Source organism: Plutella xylostella, chromosome 27, assembly GCF_932276165.1.
Source record: "Plutella xylostella chromosome 27, ilPluXylo3.1, whole genome shotgun sequence".
In the NCBI taxonomy this organism is placed as follows: domain Eukaryota; kingdom Metazoa; phylum Arthropoda; class Insecta; order Lepidoptera; family Plutellidae; genus Plutella; species Plutella xylostella.
The window spans coordinates 4,036,699-4,055,369 of NC_064007.1; the positions used below are offsets into that span (position 1 = coordinate 4,036,699).

At 36.3% G+C, this 18,671-nt stretch overlaps 1 protein-coding gene across 9 annotated transcripts in view; it reads left to right on the plus strand.

The window, feature by feature from the left end:
• LOC105381188 overlaps positions 1 to 18,671 on the plus strand; it is a 25,607-nt gene continuing 6,936 nt past the window's right edge. For 3 of the 9 annotated variants that reach the window (XM_038110065.2, XM_038110077.2, XM_048630802.1), the window contains exon 1: positions 18,250 to 18,403. Coding sequence is in view for 5 of the 9 variants with exons in the window: in XM_038110070.2 (XP_037965998.2) it covers positions 57 to 133; positions 743 to 935; positions 1,444 to 1,515; positions 14,769 to 14,814; positions 15,078 to 15,218; positions 15,675 to 15,844; positions 16,034 to 16,152; positions 16,439 to 17,055; positions 17,515 to 17,603 (1,524 nt within the window). In the remaining 4 variants the exon portion in view is untranslated. Of the gene's footprint in view, positions 134 to 742; positions 936 to 1,443; positions 1,516 to 4,502; positions 4,984 to 5,180; positions 5,365 to 8,070; positions 8,280 to 8,858; positions 9,019 to 14,768; positions 14,815 to 15,077; positions 15,219 to 15,674; positions 15,845 to 16,033; positions 16,153 to 16,438; positions 17,056 to 17,514; positions 17,683 to 18,249; positions 18,404 to 18,552; positions 18,624 to 18,671 lie in introns of those variants that run through there. The other 6 variants (XM_038110070.2, XM_038110073.2, XM_038110075.2 and 3 more) reach the window with 6 other exon arrangements.

Sequence of the window (18,671 nt, forward strand, 5' to 3'; positions counted from 1 at the left end):
AGTCAGTCGACAGTTGTCTGTGGCGGAGAGATAGTCTTTATTTCTTGTGATAAAATATGCCTAGTTGTGTTGTGAAAGGCTGCAGAAACTATGATACAAAGGTCCAAAAGAAACATGGAATATCGTATCATCGGTAATTATCCTTAAATTAATAAATAAACTCATTTTAAGCGACAATTATTTTACTACCAAAGTCTACAATGGCCGCGCGATGTAACCTTGTACAGACGTAATTTTTTGGTTGCTATCCTCCGCGAATATTTTCTTGTTTCATACTATATTATATAGTTATATATTAACTAAGTACTATATTTTTAGAGCGTGATTTTTTCTATGTCAAGTTTTTACTCGACGGATAATGTTTTCGCACGTATGTCATTGTATTATGTATACTGTATGCGAGTACTACGGGACGCTCTATAGCTCAAAAGCTGATGCCGTCATCAAGCTTCTAGTAAAAAGGATAGGATAACACATAGAAGTAGAAAAAAAGACGGAAGGAATCTCGCTGACTAAAAAGTGAGGCACTCAAAGTAACTTGATTTCATTGTTGCGACGAGCCCGACACACACAAATTCACACTCAGTCAGTCAGCCGCCGTGCGCCAATCACGTCGCACCTACATACGCAGTACGCACCCAACCCACATACTCTCATGTCGTCGCCATTGCTGTGCTTATTTTTTTAGTTTGCGAGATTCCTTCTGAGGCGAATTACAATTCAATTATTTTTTAAATTACAGATTTCCACATGATCCAGTCCGTAAAGAGATTTGGTGTCGCATTATTAGGGAACAACGAGAAGAGCCTTATTTCAAGCCTCATAAAAATACAAGAGTATGCTCTGCTCATTTTTGTGACAAAGATTTTGATGTTTCAAAGGCCGGACTACAAAGGCTAAAAGATTCAGCTTTACCGCAATTATTTGAGTCTAAGGTATACCTGCTTACATATAAATACAGAGTGAAATTTCATCAGTGTTACATGCGAAGGCAGGTCAATGAACCGGACATAGTAACTGATATCTGCTAAAATGAAGATAAAAATTCGCAATAATAAATACCTACTTAACTACTGTAATTTATTGACCGTCAGGTGACATTTTATACAGGGAATCTTTTTTTCGCGATTTCTATTTTAATTTTAGCGAATATTGTTGGATAAGTCTGGTAAAATCAGCCTTAATTTGGCTTTAACACTAAGGGCCAGTTTTTTGATCTCTAGTTAACTCAACCATTGGAAAAAAATGGCTACCAAAATTCGTATGCAGCTGTCATGCTTGGCAAGTGATTTGACTAATGGTTGACCACGGATCAAAAAACTCGGCCTAAGTCATTAAATTCCACCCTATAAAGAACAACAACACCTAACAATTGTTACCTTGTTCTCCATATTCAGAATCCAATACCTTGATACCTACAATTGCTTAAAAAAATATTTACAGGTTTGTAAAAATGTGGAACAATGGCTGTCAGTGTCAACGCCAGCACCAAGTCTTCGACCACCAAGTTTACAAGTAAGTAAGAAGAGATTGATGTTGACATTATCGATCTCAATGTGCTATATGAACGCACGTACAAGGTTACGTCTTCGCCGTCGTCAAAGTATGTAGCTCGGCACCACATGACCACAGACCTGTATTTGAGTAGACAACGCAAGTGCATGTACTTCGCGTGTAAAAAGGGAGTGAAATTCACTTCCTTTCCTTTAGCGCAGTGTCATTTACTCCGCCGCCCTCGAACGTCCTCGGTGACGGACACCAAACGAAAAACTTAAAAATGCCTCATTGTGCCGTATTGAGCTGTAAAAACTACACAAACAAAGTGGGACGAGATAAAGGAAACGTTTCCTTTCATCGGTAAGTAGTTTTATTATTAAATTGTGTGTTTTTGCATTATTTTATGTAGATTTTCACATTCTATTTTGTTCATCATGATTTTACAATGAAAACTATGTAACTGAGTGCTTATCGCATCATTCATCATACACTGCCGCCTTTGGTTACAAAGCTGTATATTACATGTGTCTTCATGACATGTCATTTTAAGCACGCAGTGGACATTAAATTGAATGATGTTTTTGCTGGCCACTCGGCTTCATGGTAAAAAGGCAATTGTTATTTTTCTGTCAAATGAACCAAGTGTTGTGTTGTACTGTTGTACAGCTAGTGGTTTTCGATTAAAATTGTAATCGATTTTGTAACAGAGGAATGATAATGATCGTAGTATTCTCCGTGAATTTTTCATATTTTGTTCAGAATGTATTACTACTAGTACTAGGCAATTTATTATTATTATTACAGATTTCCAAGTGATGTAAATGTAAAAGAGAAATGGATTGAAGCGACGGGCCAAATAAATTGGTTCCCAACACAATATAGTCGAATTTGCTCTGTTCATTTTAATGCTTTATGGAAACAAAAAAAATCCGACGCCTTACTACAAACGCAATACCAACTATTGATGTATTAAAAACGTTAACTAATGCTGAAGTAAGCGGATTAATTTTACATTACTAATTCTAAATTCACTTACACGGTATAACAACACACACCCATACACTTCCATAAACATACGCTACAACTCACACATACACACGCACCCCTATGAACTAATTATTTAATTTATTTTTTGTTTGTACAGAATATAGATGCAAATCTTGCAGCACACGAATCTTCACCACGTAGCACGCCAAAAAGAAAATTAGAAGAGGTAAGTTCTTTATTATTTTCACTGTTCATGTGTTAATATTGTAATGTATTGTTTGTTGTACCTATCTATTACCTGCTCGTATAGATAATCGTATCATTTGATATTATGTAACGAATCGACAAAAGTGGACATCTTGAAGTTGATATTATGGGGATTATTTAATAGTTTATCTGTGTTACAAGAAATTCACCAGCCGTCTACGTCCAACGAAGATACGTCGTTATTTTCGCCAAAGAAAAAAAAATGTAGGTACACAAACTGAATCTTGCTCAACAAAAAATAGGTGAGATAATGTCTAGCTCTAGTTATACCTCCCACTGTAGGAGAGCCGGCACTTGTTAACTAAATAAATTAGACATTTTTTGCTTAATTAAGTAATAATATTATTGTTATAATTTCATTATTTCAATAAGTGCTCCATTTAATAATATGTTGTGTCAATATTTTGTCAATGAAAACATATTGTTTTAAAATAGAAATTATGAAACCATCCTGGAGTTTAATTTGCCGAAATCAATATATTTTGGTTTCGTAAATTCAATTCTGCAATAAATACTCATTTGATTTTCTTCTCCTGAATATGACATGAGTCAAGTAGCCTATTCATGATTTATCATTCCTCTGTCGTTTTATCATTCCTCTGTCGATGAACTCGATTATGTAATCGATTGCGAAATCGATATTATGTAATTATTTTTTATTCGTGGATGTGGAATTCCCATCACTAAATCACTCACGTGACGTCACAGTAGGTATAAAAATAATGGCACGCTTGGTTTCTATACAAGGAATGAGACAAGCGTTGTCTACTCAAATACAGCTCGGCACCAAATAAAAGATATTTGGTCGGAACTCACATAAAGATAATATACTCTTTATTGCACACAAACAGAAACAGTTTTACAAACATGAAAACGAAAAAACCGGCCAAGTGCGAGTCGGGCTCGCGCTCGCGGGTTCCGTAGTAAGCACAATAACTTAACCAAAATTACAGTTAAATCAACCTATCTCAAAAACTATAAGAGATACTTTGATCAAACCAAAAATCGTTGAAAGAGTTAATTAGCATGCATCACCTCTATTTTTTTTAGAATTTTATACCCCGTAGTTATAAAAATAGAGGGGGGGGGACATACTTTTTACGACTTTGAGAGCTGATATCTCAAAAACCGTTCACTTTAAGAAAAATGTTTTTTAGAAAACTTTATATCATTTTAAAAGACCTTTCCATTGATACCCCACACGGGTATGTACATCGAAAAAAAAAATTTCATCCCTCAGTTACATGTATGGGGGGCCCCACCCCCAATTCTTTTTTTTACTATTTAGTGTCATATTTTTGTAGCGGTTCATACAACACATATTCCCATCAAATTTCATCACTGTAGTACTTATAGTTTCCGAGTAAATCGGCTGTGACAGACGGACAGACGGACAGACGGACAGACGGACATGACGAAACTATAAATAAAAAAAAAAATTAAAAAAAAAATAAATATGTGGGGACATCTCACACACGGCCATCCGACCCCAAGCTAGGCAGAACCTGTGTTATGGGTGTCGGACAGCTGATATATCTACACAAATACATAGATAGATAGATACTAAATATAAATATCAACACCCAAGACCCGAGTACAAATATCTGTCTTTAAACAAATATCTGCCCCAGCCGGGAATCGAACCCGGGACCTTCGGCTCAGTAGTCAGGGTCACTAACCACTACGCCATTCGGTCGTCCGTCGTCATAAGGGTTCCGTTTTTGCCATTTTGGCTACGGAACCCTAATAAAAAGTACAATCGACGGCCTTATTACCTACTAAAAGTAATCTCTTCCAGACAACCACATAGTTCAAATAAATTATAACAGATGGCGTTATTTATACATTCATAACATAAGTACATTGTCACACAATGTGCATTGCGACACATGCTTTAGTATAAGTACATAAAACACACATAAGTCTAACAAACTACAATAAAAAAGGCATTTCCAATTTTGGGTTTAATCTAAAACAGCAAATTTTAACAAAAAATAAGTCTAAACCAATTACAACAAACAACTAAACACCACTCAACAAACTGACGCATGGTAGCCCGCTGGTACAATGACCCTATCACCTCACTTTCCGAGTGAGCTTCTATTTTGAATAAGTTTGGTTTCAACACAGCCAATGTTAACACGCGCGCGTCACAATGCCACAATGTGCAATAAGAAGTTGCAAAAATAACTACCGAAATATCAATGTATCGCTCGGAGTTTCTTACTTTCGGTAAGTACAAGAGGAATTTATTATATTTTAAGCTTTCTTCCAACAAACAAAGCCATATTTTAAATAAATACAATATTAAATAGCTTGCAAAGAACGGTTGGCGAAGGTTTGCCCAACATACGCACACATTTGTTGAATAGAACAGAAGATGCATGGAGTAGATCTTTATTAATGTAATACTGAAAATTTTATTTTAGGTTTCCTCACGATCCGATTACGTGTGCAGAATGGATCTCGATTGTTGCCAGAGAAAGAGGAGAAACATTTTATAAGCCTGCGAAGACTTCGGTTATATGTTCGGATCACTTCGACAAATCAGATTTATCCGGAAATACTTTAACCAGGCGTCGATTGGTTAGAACAGCAATTCCTAAATTACAAGTGAGTACATACATACATTTTTTAAATAGCTTACCTATTGTATAGTATAAACCTAACTAATGTTTTACCGCTGGCCAAAGGCCTCTTTATGTTTTGTCCAACGATCGCGATCCCCCGCAGCTTCGGACTACTCAGGTAGGAATTAGTTGGCTAGCTAAAGCTTTGTGGTCTGTGCGCCGACGACCGACGTCAGAAACTTGAGTCAAAGAGCGTAACGTGGTGTTTTTGACGCGATCTATTCTTACACCTAATAATTATCCGCTCCAAATATTAACTCGGCTCAACAGACAAACTAATTTTGTATTACTAACAGACATAGGTAGTTACTTACTAAAACATAATGTAATCTTAACAAAATAACTCAACTTTTACGTACCCACTTTCATTAAGTATTTTGAAATTCAACGCGACTCCATCATATTCTTTATTCAAATGTGAAGAAGCAAAAATAATCCATAAAAAAACGTCGTAACTCGCAAGGCAATACCAGAAAAAAGAACTGTAATTTTACACAATGTAAGGTTCATAAATGGTCGTAGGTGTGAGATTCTATTTTTGAAGATATGCGACTTTATTGATTGGTCTGTAGAATGGTTAGCTCGACACTAAACAAATGTAGATGTGCGCGTCGCACGCTTCAGGCCTGGGTCTTCTATTTACGCCGCAGGTCGAGTCCAGCGTCACGCCGTAGGCCGCGTCACGATGCTCACTATAGAAATGTACTGATGCGGTCTCTCTCACACGCCGACGTTGGCGCGTAGACGTAGTGAGCATCGTGACGCGGCCCACGGCGAGACGCCGGACGCGACCCGCGGCGCAAATAGGAGACCCGGGCCTAAAATCTTAGTAAGTAGGTACCATGGAAGTAGAAAAAATGTACTTCCATGGTAGGTACCTAACTTGTATGGATCTGGCAGATGTTTGACAGGCGAGCGACGACGCTCTGAATGTGTGTGTTTTTGTATGTGATATGATAAGTATTCCGCATGAAACTCACTCAATACTCTGGGTATGGGGCGACACGACGACACTCGACGACGCAGGTGTATGTAGACTATGTAGGTACTGCGCGTGTCAAAAGTCAAAAGGTTGAACAAATTTTCAACTTCTGACCACGGCCGTTTAGTTCCGTTCCTTCCCAGGCTCCCAGCCCCTTGCAAACAAAAAGAGCCCGCTCTAGCCGATCGAGAGAGAGAGAGAGGGCTAGCACAGAGTACAGAGTCAGTGCATCCCTTTTTAACAATTGCCAGTGTGTAGTTGAATAAACTTTAGTAGATTTTGTACGAAGAGAGCTAGGTAACCAAAAAAATATATTAAAATAATTCAGTGGGAGTGAGGCTGCTGCATATGATTTTTAAGAAGTTTTAATAATAAATAATTAAGTATTCAAAGGTCTTTTTAGTGAAACAATTTTTATTTGTTTGGTTGGATCATTATTTCATAAAAAATATTGGTAGTTTTTCAAAATACATTACGGCTAGCCCAAATAAATAAGAAGACAGCATGGAAGTAATAATACAACAGGAATGCGCACTCACCAAAATGATGCAAACCAAAAAAAAGACCTAACGAATTCACCTTAAGATTTATATTTGAAGTGAAAGAGGCCGCGAGCCGATAGAGAGGGTTACCACAGAGCCCTTCCTCTCTTTCTAACAATTGCCAGGATTTAGTTGAGTAAACTTTAGTAGATTTTGTACGAAGAGAGCTATGCAAAAAAAAATATTAAATTAACTCATAGACTACTGTATATCATATCATTTTCAAAAACAAATTTATAATAAATCATTATAAACATGTAATTTTAATGAAATATTTGGTATTTGTATGAATAATAATTTCATAAAAAATATTGGTAGTTTTTCTAAATACTTTACGACAAGACCGAAGTTGTCAAACTTCGGTCATACATTTTTATACTGTTGTGAGAGACGTTATGGTTAGGGTGACCATTCATTCGTACTTTTGAATCACTTTCCATTAATTAGGACCTGTTTGATTCAACTTTTTGTTTTATTTTATACCTAAGTATCATTAGGTATTATTGTGGCTTTTTTATCTTATAAGGCTGGTAAAGAGTTATGAGCTGTTGATTTTTTTGGTGATAGATATGAGTATTATAAGATAATTTATCAAGCTTAAAACCGGCGGAAGCACTTAGATTGAGATATATTTTTTTTAAATCTTATGATTTTCATCAACTAGACTATGTAAACGGATTACCCGAATAGTAACGTGTAAATAAAGAAGATCCAATAAATACCTACATTGTATTAAGTATACTTATTATAAAAATGTGTGTTGTTTGATTTCGCTCATCTTATTATTTACGTCAATCCTAACTCTCTAATTAAAACCAGTCCATCTTAGTAGAATTTGGTAAAAAGACAGATTGTTGTTGCTAGTTCAAACCTTGGGAATATCTAATTGATATGGAAAAAAAACATATCAATATTACATTGCGCTGCAACCACACATCTATACAAATTTGACCTTCACCCCATTTCTTTACTCAATTGTCATATCACCAAAATACATTCGTACCTACATTACAATCGAATTATTCGAATAATAGGTGACTTTGAGACCATCGACACCTATTCGCGACATGATAGATAAGAAGTGATGTCTCATGAATTACCTAAAATTATGGTCACCAAAAATAGAAAGAGATGGAGGGCTCCGTCCGTGCTGACTATCTGTCGGCTCGTTTTTTTGGTGCAGTGCGCATTCCTGTTGTATTATTACTTCCATTGAAGACAGAAGACGTCTTTTCGTTTTCTGCCTGTGATATTTTATTGGGAGGGATTGATAATTCTCAGAATTTTACGCTAAATTGAAACCATGGTGAAAAGTTGTTGCATAAAAGGTTGTGGGAGCGAGTCTGTGGCCGGCTGTAATATATCCTTTCACAGGTAAGCGTAAATATAGTCACAAAATCACTGCGTTATGGTTAGGGTTTCCATTAATTCGTACTTTTGAATCACTTTCCATTTCTCACTCGGGTCGGGGGTCACTCTCTAAGGGCGTCTTGCACAACAAAGTTAAATAAAATTAAATAATTTGTCTCTTGCTCTGTCAGTATAATGTCAGAGCAAGAGGTCATAGATTTAATTTTGATTAACTTTGTTGTGCAAGACACCCTTAATCGATGAACGAACGAACAAGAATTGTCACGGTTCGGTTAAGCGACAGGATAAAGCCGTGATTAGCGCAGCAGTTTTGTTGTTCTGAAGCTTCGGAGCGCTGCGCTAACCATAACCACGACTCTATCAAGTTGTCCGCACAGCGAATATTTCGCCGCGCGATATTCCTCTAGTGTTCAATGTGTAAAATGTGTTACAGATTTGCGAAAAAATATTCGCGGTGCGGACGGGTCCTTAGCATTTTTTTCTAAAAATAGGCAAATTTCGATTTTTGTGTTTAAAGTTTAGTCCCAACCCAACCAAGTCAATTTTATTTAAGTACTTAAAATATATGTTTCTAAATTTCAGCTTTCCATCCAATGTAAAAATAAAGCAAATGTGGCTAAAAGTTATTCCTATAAATGTTCGAAAACATTCTGTAGTATGTAGCCGACACTTTATGCCAGGAGACTTCGTTGAGAAATGTTCGCGACGAATGTTAACACCAAATGCAGTACCATCGATTTTTGTAAGTGTTTCTAGGGTTCCGTACCTCAAAAGGAAAAAAGGAACCCGGGTGGGGTTTACCTAAGGTGACCATACGTCCCGCTTTCGGCGGGACAGTCCCGCTTTCAAGCTGTGCGTCCCGCTGTCCCCGGCGAGGGCGAAAATGTCCCGCTTTCACAAACAGGCCAAATGATAATTTAAATTACCTACATTTAGCATTAATCACTTGAGACAGCTATATAATATCTTCTTACCTCTCACATAGACTTAGGGAATGCAATCTCGTCCCGCCTAGATCCTGAACTCGTGAGATCCCGGCCATATTTAACGAGATTGAAACTCTTTAAATTTCGTACGAGATCTCGCGAGATAACGAGATCGACAAATGCAGCGTGACGACGTGTAGGTATTTCATGCAAAATCAGAAGTCGTCTATCAGATGATGAGTTTTTTGAGAAGCCAATGATGTCGAAAGTCAGAAATTCAAATTTTAACGCTGTCAAACTATCAATTTTGCTAAAAAGCAGAAAAAAATGACAATTATGGCTAGTTTACACAGTGCGAGCTAGCGTACGAGTCAGCCTTCCGAGTAGCTGCACTGCTGTAACTCGCACTGTTTGGACGTAAACTACGAGTAACTCGTACATGCGAGTTGGTCAGTAGCTCGCATCCGAGTTACTTCAAAAAATTTTGTTTTCACTCGCCTGCTCGCCGGCAGCAACTCGCCCATGACAGCAGCTCGGCCGTCGCTCGCATCGTTTGGACGCGTTCGGCAGTAGCTCGCCAGTGCCAGCCGGACAGTTGTGAGTGGGAACCGTGTTTTTTTGTGTGCTACGCCGCGACTTGACACACACTGGGACTGGGTGTCGTGTAGACAGCAAAGGCGAGCCGAGCTACTGGCGTACGAGGTACACAAACCGAGTAGGCAGCAGCTCGTACTGTGTCAACGAGCCTTCACACATAGAGTCGAATTTTAAACAAATACAATAAGGTTTTGACAGCTTTAAAATTAGAATTTAGTTACATATTTCTTCAGAATCAAAATAATTTACACAAAAATTAACTTGCCTTTCCGTACCTTGATAACTTGATCTGACTTCTCTTTCGAATTTCTTTTATTTGATTAATACGATCTCACAACATTTATTTAAGAACTTGTGAAGTTAAGTTTTTGTTTTAATTTACAATAACCAATGTTCCTATTACTCCTTTGTAATAAATTTACAAAATAATAAACATAGATAATGTTTTTTTTTACCAATATTGCATAAATTTGAACTGATTAGCCGTAATAGGTGTATTAATTATAGAGATAAACATTTTATTTATTGGAGTTAGAGACAAAATAATATTTTCATTATTTTTTTAAATAAAAGTCACTTTATTTTTATAACTATGTCAGTTACTAGTAGGTACCTAGGTACCTACTAAAAATAAACATTTGCATTTATGTTTTAATAGCGATTCTTCCAATCTCGCGAGATCCCGTAATTTGCCAGGTCTCGCGAGATCTCGCTAGGTGGAAATCTCGTACGAGATTTCATTCCCTACAGCCTACATAGACTACATAAAAATTGTAATGATGTTTTTTTTGTAACATAAATCCGCAGATGTCCCGCTCTGACAAAAAAAATAAATGGTCACGTTAGGTTTACCCCCTCTCCCCGATCCCCCCATACCCGCCCCATCCCTCAATGGGAGGTTTTCAACCATAGACAAACAACCATTGTTTGTCTATGGTTGAAAACCTCATTCGTGCGCCCCAATGGGAGATTTTCAAGTAAAACTTCATTCTCAACCTCAGAAAAAGGAATCCTGTGGAATTGCCATAACCACTATGTCAGTATTGTCAGTGTCAATTTACTTCCCAAGGAATCAAGGAATAACAAGCTATGAAAAATGGGCAATTGCGCCGTATTATTTTGTAAAAATGTTTCTGGCGGAACGCAAAATGTTTCTTATCACAGGTAAGTACCTTTTCTTCTTCTTTTCTACACAATAGGGTATTACATGCATTTTTGAAATATATCTTAAATAAATTCTTTAGTCTTAATATATCTCTAAAAAATTAAAAATATTTTTTTCTCACGTTATGTATCAAATCAAATCAAATATTTTATTGCCATCAAGTGTACATTGATCTTAAATAAAATAGTAAGTACTTACAACTTGATACCCATAGTGGGCACTGCAAATTTACTTAAAGCTAGTAGGAATCAATTTCAAAAATAACAAAAACAAGCTTAACATTATCCACCAATACAATATGTACGAATATATATTAATTGTTTTATCATTATTTCAAATTTCGCGCGTATTTCGCGAAAACGCGGCACACAACGGACGCCATGATTGTTTTTTGGTAATGACGTCATTACGTTAGTAAACAAGCTACAGCTGTCAGTAATACACATTTTGATATGTATTGAAAATTTTAATAATGAGTAATTATTCTCCGTATCGTTGGTGTGTTGTTTCTGAATGTGAGAACACTAGTGTAAAAACACCAGACAAATTATGGATTCAAGTGCCAGTGGATATAAATATGAGAAACACTTGGTTAAAAGTTGCGAGACGAGATGCCGGACTGTTATCAAATAAATCTCGTTTATACTTTTGTGAAGATCACTTTGATGTTTGATGTAAGTAACTGTATTAACATTACCTATCTAATGAAATATACTCTTTAATGATAGGTTAACTACTTCAAGAATCAATACTTTGGGAAATGTGGATAATATTTAGAGGTTATAAAATCTATGTAGTAAAGATGCTAATAACTTATATTTCTTACGTTTCAGTTGGAACATGACATGGAAAACTATATAAAGTATAAAATAATGGGTTCAGTAAAAAGGATTAAAATGAAACCTGATTGCATACCCTCCAGGTTTGCTTGGAATAGAAAACATAAGATTTTAAAAGAATCACATCCTACTGAAGCTAAAAGGCAAAGAATAGCCTGGAATAGCCTTAGATAAATTAATGAAATCAGGTTTGTAAACAAAGCAATAGACGGCCAAATTTGCAATAGCATATTTTTGTACAGACCTTCAACCTAGATATTACATCCGTAATTAAGTAGGATTATACCTACATGAGAATGAAGTAAATGATCGTTCACTCAATACTTTTTTCTGCCGCATATGGCTTGAAAACATCGATGAACAGTATCGTATTGTATCGATGAAGCGTAATAACTCCTCAACGGTATTTTATTTATTTATTTAATAACTTAAAACCTATCATTACAGCTACTCCAATGCAATAGGCAAGCAAACAGTTTTTAGTTAAAATTAAACCCTATATCTTAGTATATAGCAACTACCTCATGTTTAGGCTTCAATGATCCATATTGACTAGTAGGACTTATTTGTATCATTTGCATCCTACTTTTGATTGAAAATTATTGCAAATAAACTAAAAACAATAAAATAAAATAATACCTAATTTAAAAAAATAAAAAACCGACTTCAAAAAACAAAATAATCTGAAGAAGTATGGCAGCAACTTAAAAAAAGAACAGTTTCTTCTTAGGTATATTTGTACTGTCACATAGAATTGGTGTAAACCTTAAATAAAATTATTTCTTTCATTTTAGTTGTTTTGTGATGTCGGTTTTTTTTTTTTTAATTAGGTATAATAAAATCAAATCAAAGCAATAAAATCTGACTATAAAACTTAATAAGCATTTGCTACTTGTTATATTTTTTGTATTTTATATATAATAACAAAATACAATATATATATAATAACTGTATGTTTGTTACTTCTTCACGTCAAAACGGCTCAACCAATTTTAATGAAATTTGGTATGGAATTAGCTGACACCCTTGAATAACACATAGGCTTTTATCGTGGAATTCCCACGGGAAAACTTTTTAAGGCGAAGCGAAGCTCGCGGGAACACCTATTATAAAATAAATAGATTAAAAAAATATTTCAATAATTGTTGGATTTAGGGCATAGGCTTGAGGCAATAATTATCATTACCTTCTTTATCACAATAAATGATTGATCCATGTGCTCGTAATTTTACAGATTCCCGTTTGCCCCTAGCGAAAAAGAATGTGGGTGGCGAGTGTTCGCAGGGAAGCAACGTGGATCCCAACCAAACACCATACAATTTGTAGCCTGCATTTCGAAACAGAATGTTACAAACAAGGTCTTAAATGCAGGGCATTATATAAAAATGCTGTTCCTACATTAAATTTGCATAAATTTTTAAGTATATGTACATACATAGTAAACATACATACGTAGACTGGTTCTCCTTAACTTTTAACTTTAATAATTTTCAATATTCCTGATATCGAATATCGGCTCTGCTGATTGATTACAAAATATAGATTTTTGATGTCATTTATTTTGTTTGATTTTAGACACATGAAATAGAAGATGGTAATAATAGTTCAACTACTAATGTAGAAACAACTGAAGAAAACAATAAACCAAGCACCCCAGTAAATGTGAGTCATTTATTATAGTAATACATATCAACTACAAAGCTTTCAATTATATACAGTATAAGGGATTCTATTAATTCCTTATACCGTATAAGATTTTATGAGATATAACTTTTGAAAAAGTTTTTCCCAAAACTGTCACATTTCACGTTTCTTCATTCTAATTCCAATTATTAGAACCTACCTCCCAATATATACGACCAAATGGACCCAATAAGACAGTGACAGAAACAATATTATTCCTCACATAGGTACCATTTATCTGACTATTAAAAATACTATAAATCTTAACTGTATGTTTAAATTTCTATTAAGTAGGTAAGTACTTTAAATTTTTTATGTTCGATAGTAAAATATTTATAAAAACAACATAAATATGTTTTATTTTACCGTCATACCCTATTTGTACTTGAGTATTAAAAAAACAATACGCAGTCTCTACTTATACTATTGACACGCATAATATGCTTGTTATTCTTTGTTATAATTTTACTTTATGAGTATGAAAAACTTTTTTTTTTATAATTGTTAGGTTAGGGTATATTAAGAGGAAATAGTTTTCAAAACTATATTCGTATTCCAACGTGATTCATTCATTCTTTCCGGTATTAGGTACTTTTAAATAAAAAAATATCGACTTTGTCATGCACTACTGTCAAGAGAACCCTCCCCTCCCCTCGCCCCGCAAAACATGGTCGATGCGGTTTTCAACTTTTCATTTCATACATTTTAATATGCGTTTCTTATCCAGTGGTTAACATATCTCTGGTTCTGTGTCGAAAATTCGTATGAAACCGGGTTGTATACCAAGTAACCAAATTTGAATGCCAAGCAGATAGGAGAAAACGAGCTTCTGATATCACCGAACGACCATATATTTAGTCTAAATAAAGAAAGACAGGAATTGATTCAAGAATCTAATGAAGTAAGCAAAAAACAGAAACAGCTCTTATGATACCACTTTTAATTTAAGTAGTTAGGTTATTTAACATTAATGTAATTATAATTGGTAATTTGACGACCGAATGGCGTAGTGGTTAGTGACCCTGACTACTGAGCCGAAGGTCCCGGGTTCGATTCCCGGCTGGGACAGATATTTGTTTAAACACAGATATTTGTCCTCGGGTCTTGGGTGTTGATATTTATATTTAGTATCTATCTATCTATGTATTTGTGTAGATATATCAGCTGTCCGACACCCATAACACAGGTTCTGCCTAGCTTGGGGTCGGATGGCCGTGTGTGAGATGTCCCCACATATTTATTTTATTTATTTAATGTACCTACTTATTTTTTTTCTTTTCAGCTTGGGCCATCAAGCAGCCAAGTTTCAAATTTATCGCAGAAATATGGTAACTACTTATTTCATTTAAAAATTTCAATTTGCTATTTTAAAGCACTCTTTACTTCCGAAAACTTGTTCCATTAGACTAGATACTTATACATTTATGGATCCCATCTTGTTTTGAGTAACTTATGTATTATATTATACATAATATGTATTTACTTATATTATACTGTTCCCAACTTAAATCCCTTCAGGGCGAAATCCAATGAAACTACTTTAGTACCCATGGCGGATTAATTGTTAATAGTTGTACTTACTTACTTCCAGGATCCCCATACCAGAGTGCAGTATCATGCGTCTACGGCAGTGGCAGTGGAGCCGAGTCCCCACTGCCCGAACACACCGCTCCTAGTGGTGATGGCAAACATACTCAACTTAAACAACAAGTTAAAAGGAAAAGGTCTGGTGGTGAGTATAGCTATGTGGTATAAGTAGGAGACTGACTTCGGTAAGTCTCTATTTTCACTGTACCTACCAAAGTTGTTGTCTACAGGATGTTGCCAATGGTGTACCTAGTTACTTAGTAAGCTGAAGGTGTCTCAGAGGGTAATTCTGTGTTTTTAAAGTATTTTAGACTTTTGATTTGGTTCATGAAAGCATAGTGAGGAAACCTGCACATCAAGATTTTAGATCTGCATATTGTGCATTATACATACTTGTACCTAACTTAACATATTCATAAAAAAACGGCTCTCGACGTGAGCACAAATTACAGTGAAAAGCGGATAGCTCGCTTGCGAGTCACCTCTGACTAACCCTTGGCCGTGGCTCGTGAGAGTCGTGAGCATATAACTAGGTACTTACTGTTTAGTTTAGACTTTTGAAAATGAGTAAAAAGACTTATAATTTTTCCTGTCCCTCCAGATCCGGCCGCTCGCCAGCCGGAGAGCCTGGCGTGCTCGGAGTGCGGGTCGCGGGTCGCGGCGCGCGTGTACGTGTGCGTGCAGTGCGTGGACGCGCGCATGTGTGCCGCGTGCGAGCCACACGCACACGCGAGCCACGCCGTCGTCAGGCTGCCATCGACAAGAGTCTACGTACGTATCTAGTATCTACACTGTGACAGGACTCAATATAACCTAACCAACGTTAAAAACCCCCGACTTTCAACACTAAAAGACGCATTTTTTAACGGCCTTTTCGAATAAGGCTAAGTATACTCGGGTAAACGAGTTTAGAAGTTTTGGGAAAATTGGTATGCTAATGGCAATAATAATTTTCCACAGAACATAGTGCGAGACCTATTTGAGTCTCTGCAAGCGCAGTTGAACTGCCGGCTGCGAGGGCTGGACGATGACGCCGAGGACGAGCTGACGGATGACATCGACGATGATGAACTGGACCAGTGAGTGCCCTATTAGTAACTACACTATCGATGTAAAAGTATAGTTCACGAGCATTCCGTTATTAATAAATATGTGGAGTCATCTCACACACGCTACACGACCACTGTTTTTTTTTTTTAATAATTATAAGTTATCAGCTACTATTGTCCTGTCTAAACTTGGAAACCACAATCCACTCGAACTCACATCAAACCTGGCAACCTTGGGTGTTAAACGAATGTTTTCCCATTAGACCAACCAACGCAGTTCAAATCCAATTCAATCGATAATTCTTTATCTTTCCAGATACATTGATCTACCAGCGGTCAAGAAAGCCAAACCACCGGTCATTGCACCGTCTACTAGCCAGGAAATAATACCTCCTGTTGCATCAAAAGTCACCTCCAAGACCAGCCTACCAGCATCCCCCACACCTACTGAGGAAACTGAAGAACCCATGGTCATGGCTGATGCCATCAAAGTAGAAGAACAGGATCCACTAAGAGAAACTGCAGCGGAAGGGTTCGTGAGAATAACATCAGACATTGTAAAGAGCGAACGTGGTGAAGAAACAGTAGCAGAACCAAATTTAGCTCAAGTCGTTAGAGCAGCAGATGATACATACATTGAGATAAATGTACCTAAGAGCTCAGTGAACGAGTCCAAATTAAAAATAGTAAATACAACTAAAGGAAAATCCGTTGGAAGTAATGTAACTGTTGTAAGAAAACCTAAAGGAAAAACTGCTGGAAATAATGTCCCTGTTGCAAGAAAACCTACAGGAAATACTACTGGAAGTAATGTTACCGGTGTAAGAAAAACTGCTGGCGGAAATGTAATCGGGAATACATCAATTGAACGTGCACAAGCAAACAAATCCGGATCTGAAATTACTATGGAAATAAAACAAGAGCCATCTGAAGGTAATGCACCTTTCTATATAGTCCATAGCCCTTCTTTAACCCCAATACCTGATATGTCTTGGACCGAATATCTTCCTGATAGAAGTGCCGTATTCTAATCAAACAATATAAAGCGATTAGATAACTACCTACAGAAATATTTTTGTAAACCTGCAATGGATATCATGGTTGTATGTAGGTATGTCGCATAAAATTGTACATGCAGCATAAGATTATCTTCATGCATGGAAATTAAGGAAAATAAGGAGGCCTATACCCAACAGTGGGCGATACAGGGCTGATGATGATGATGGAAATTAAGAAAGCTCAGGAAGCTCATTCGAGAGCCACAAAAACCAATGTTTAAGAGAGTCTTCTCTAAAAATATTATTGATAACTACTATCTTCTGAGTAGGTCCTTACACTTCCGTATATTTTCCTGTACATAATAAGCATTTCAATATAGTTATTTGATTACAGATGCCTGTACCGAGGAGGTTGATTCTACGGGTTTTATAGTCTTCGGCTCACATCGATCTATCGAAGGCAAAAACAAAAAAACTTCGTGATGACAAAATAGTTTGTCTTCTCCATTTCCTTTTACTTTAATTCCCATTTCACTCAATTAAGTATAAGGTACTTTACCTTTAAGAATAAGGTAAAATTAGTTAAGTTTGTTAAGTTATACTTTGTAAAATTATATAGCAAGAGCCCTATGGCGTTTGATGGAGGCTTGGGAAATAAATTATTTTTTTCCTTGAAAACCAACAAAATACACTTAAAAGGTATGGATTTGACAGCTGCCAATGGGTTCTTGCTATATTTTGTTATTTTAATAAACACACCTACCTAGGTATTAATTAAAGTATTATTGAAAACCTTGTATTTCTTGTCGTAGAACAAAAGATGTCCTTTCAGCCTATTATACCACTTTTGCAACAACCTGTAGATCTCCACTACAAGCGATTCACGAAACATATTATTAGGTAAGTACTATAATATAGCCCCTTACCTGTCAAACGGCTGCATATGCTCATTTGGTGAATAATCTGGCGATATGACCGTTTCCCCAAAAGCATATTCCTTTCCTGGTTGTTAGTTACCTCAGTTTCCGAAAACAAGTGCTCGCTTGGTACAGACCGATGTCGATGTTTACAAAACATCGATGTATCGCATACATCCCTAGCGCTGTCATGTTGATATCGCGCCGGTCTGTCAGCTGTCAGTGTCATTATTTGTGTGTGTTTTGGTTGTGTTATGTTGTGTTGCATAGAGAAAAGAACACTATTGTGTTGTGTGTTGGTTTGCGGGTGCGGAGTGTTTTTTTCCTCAGTGGATGCGGATAGGAAATAATCGAAAAGTTTATTAGGTACCTAAGTGCTGTTTCGTTTTATGTCAAAGTTATTCAGATTGTAGATACTTTTTTTGTACGTATGGTGCAGAGACGAGGACTTGGGAGAGGCCTATGTCCAGCAGTGGATGATTATTGGCTGATGATGATGACTTTTTGTAATTTAGGATATAAAAAAAGTACATGGTTAATGAAAATAAGTCCGAAGTAACTCTATTCCATCTTACAATATGAAGAGGTAATTACTTATCTCTAGTTTCAACTTTTAAAGAACTCTTATTAGCAG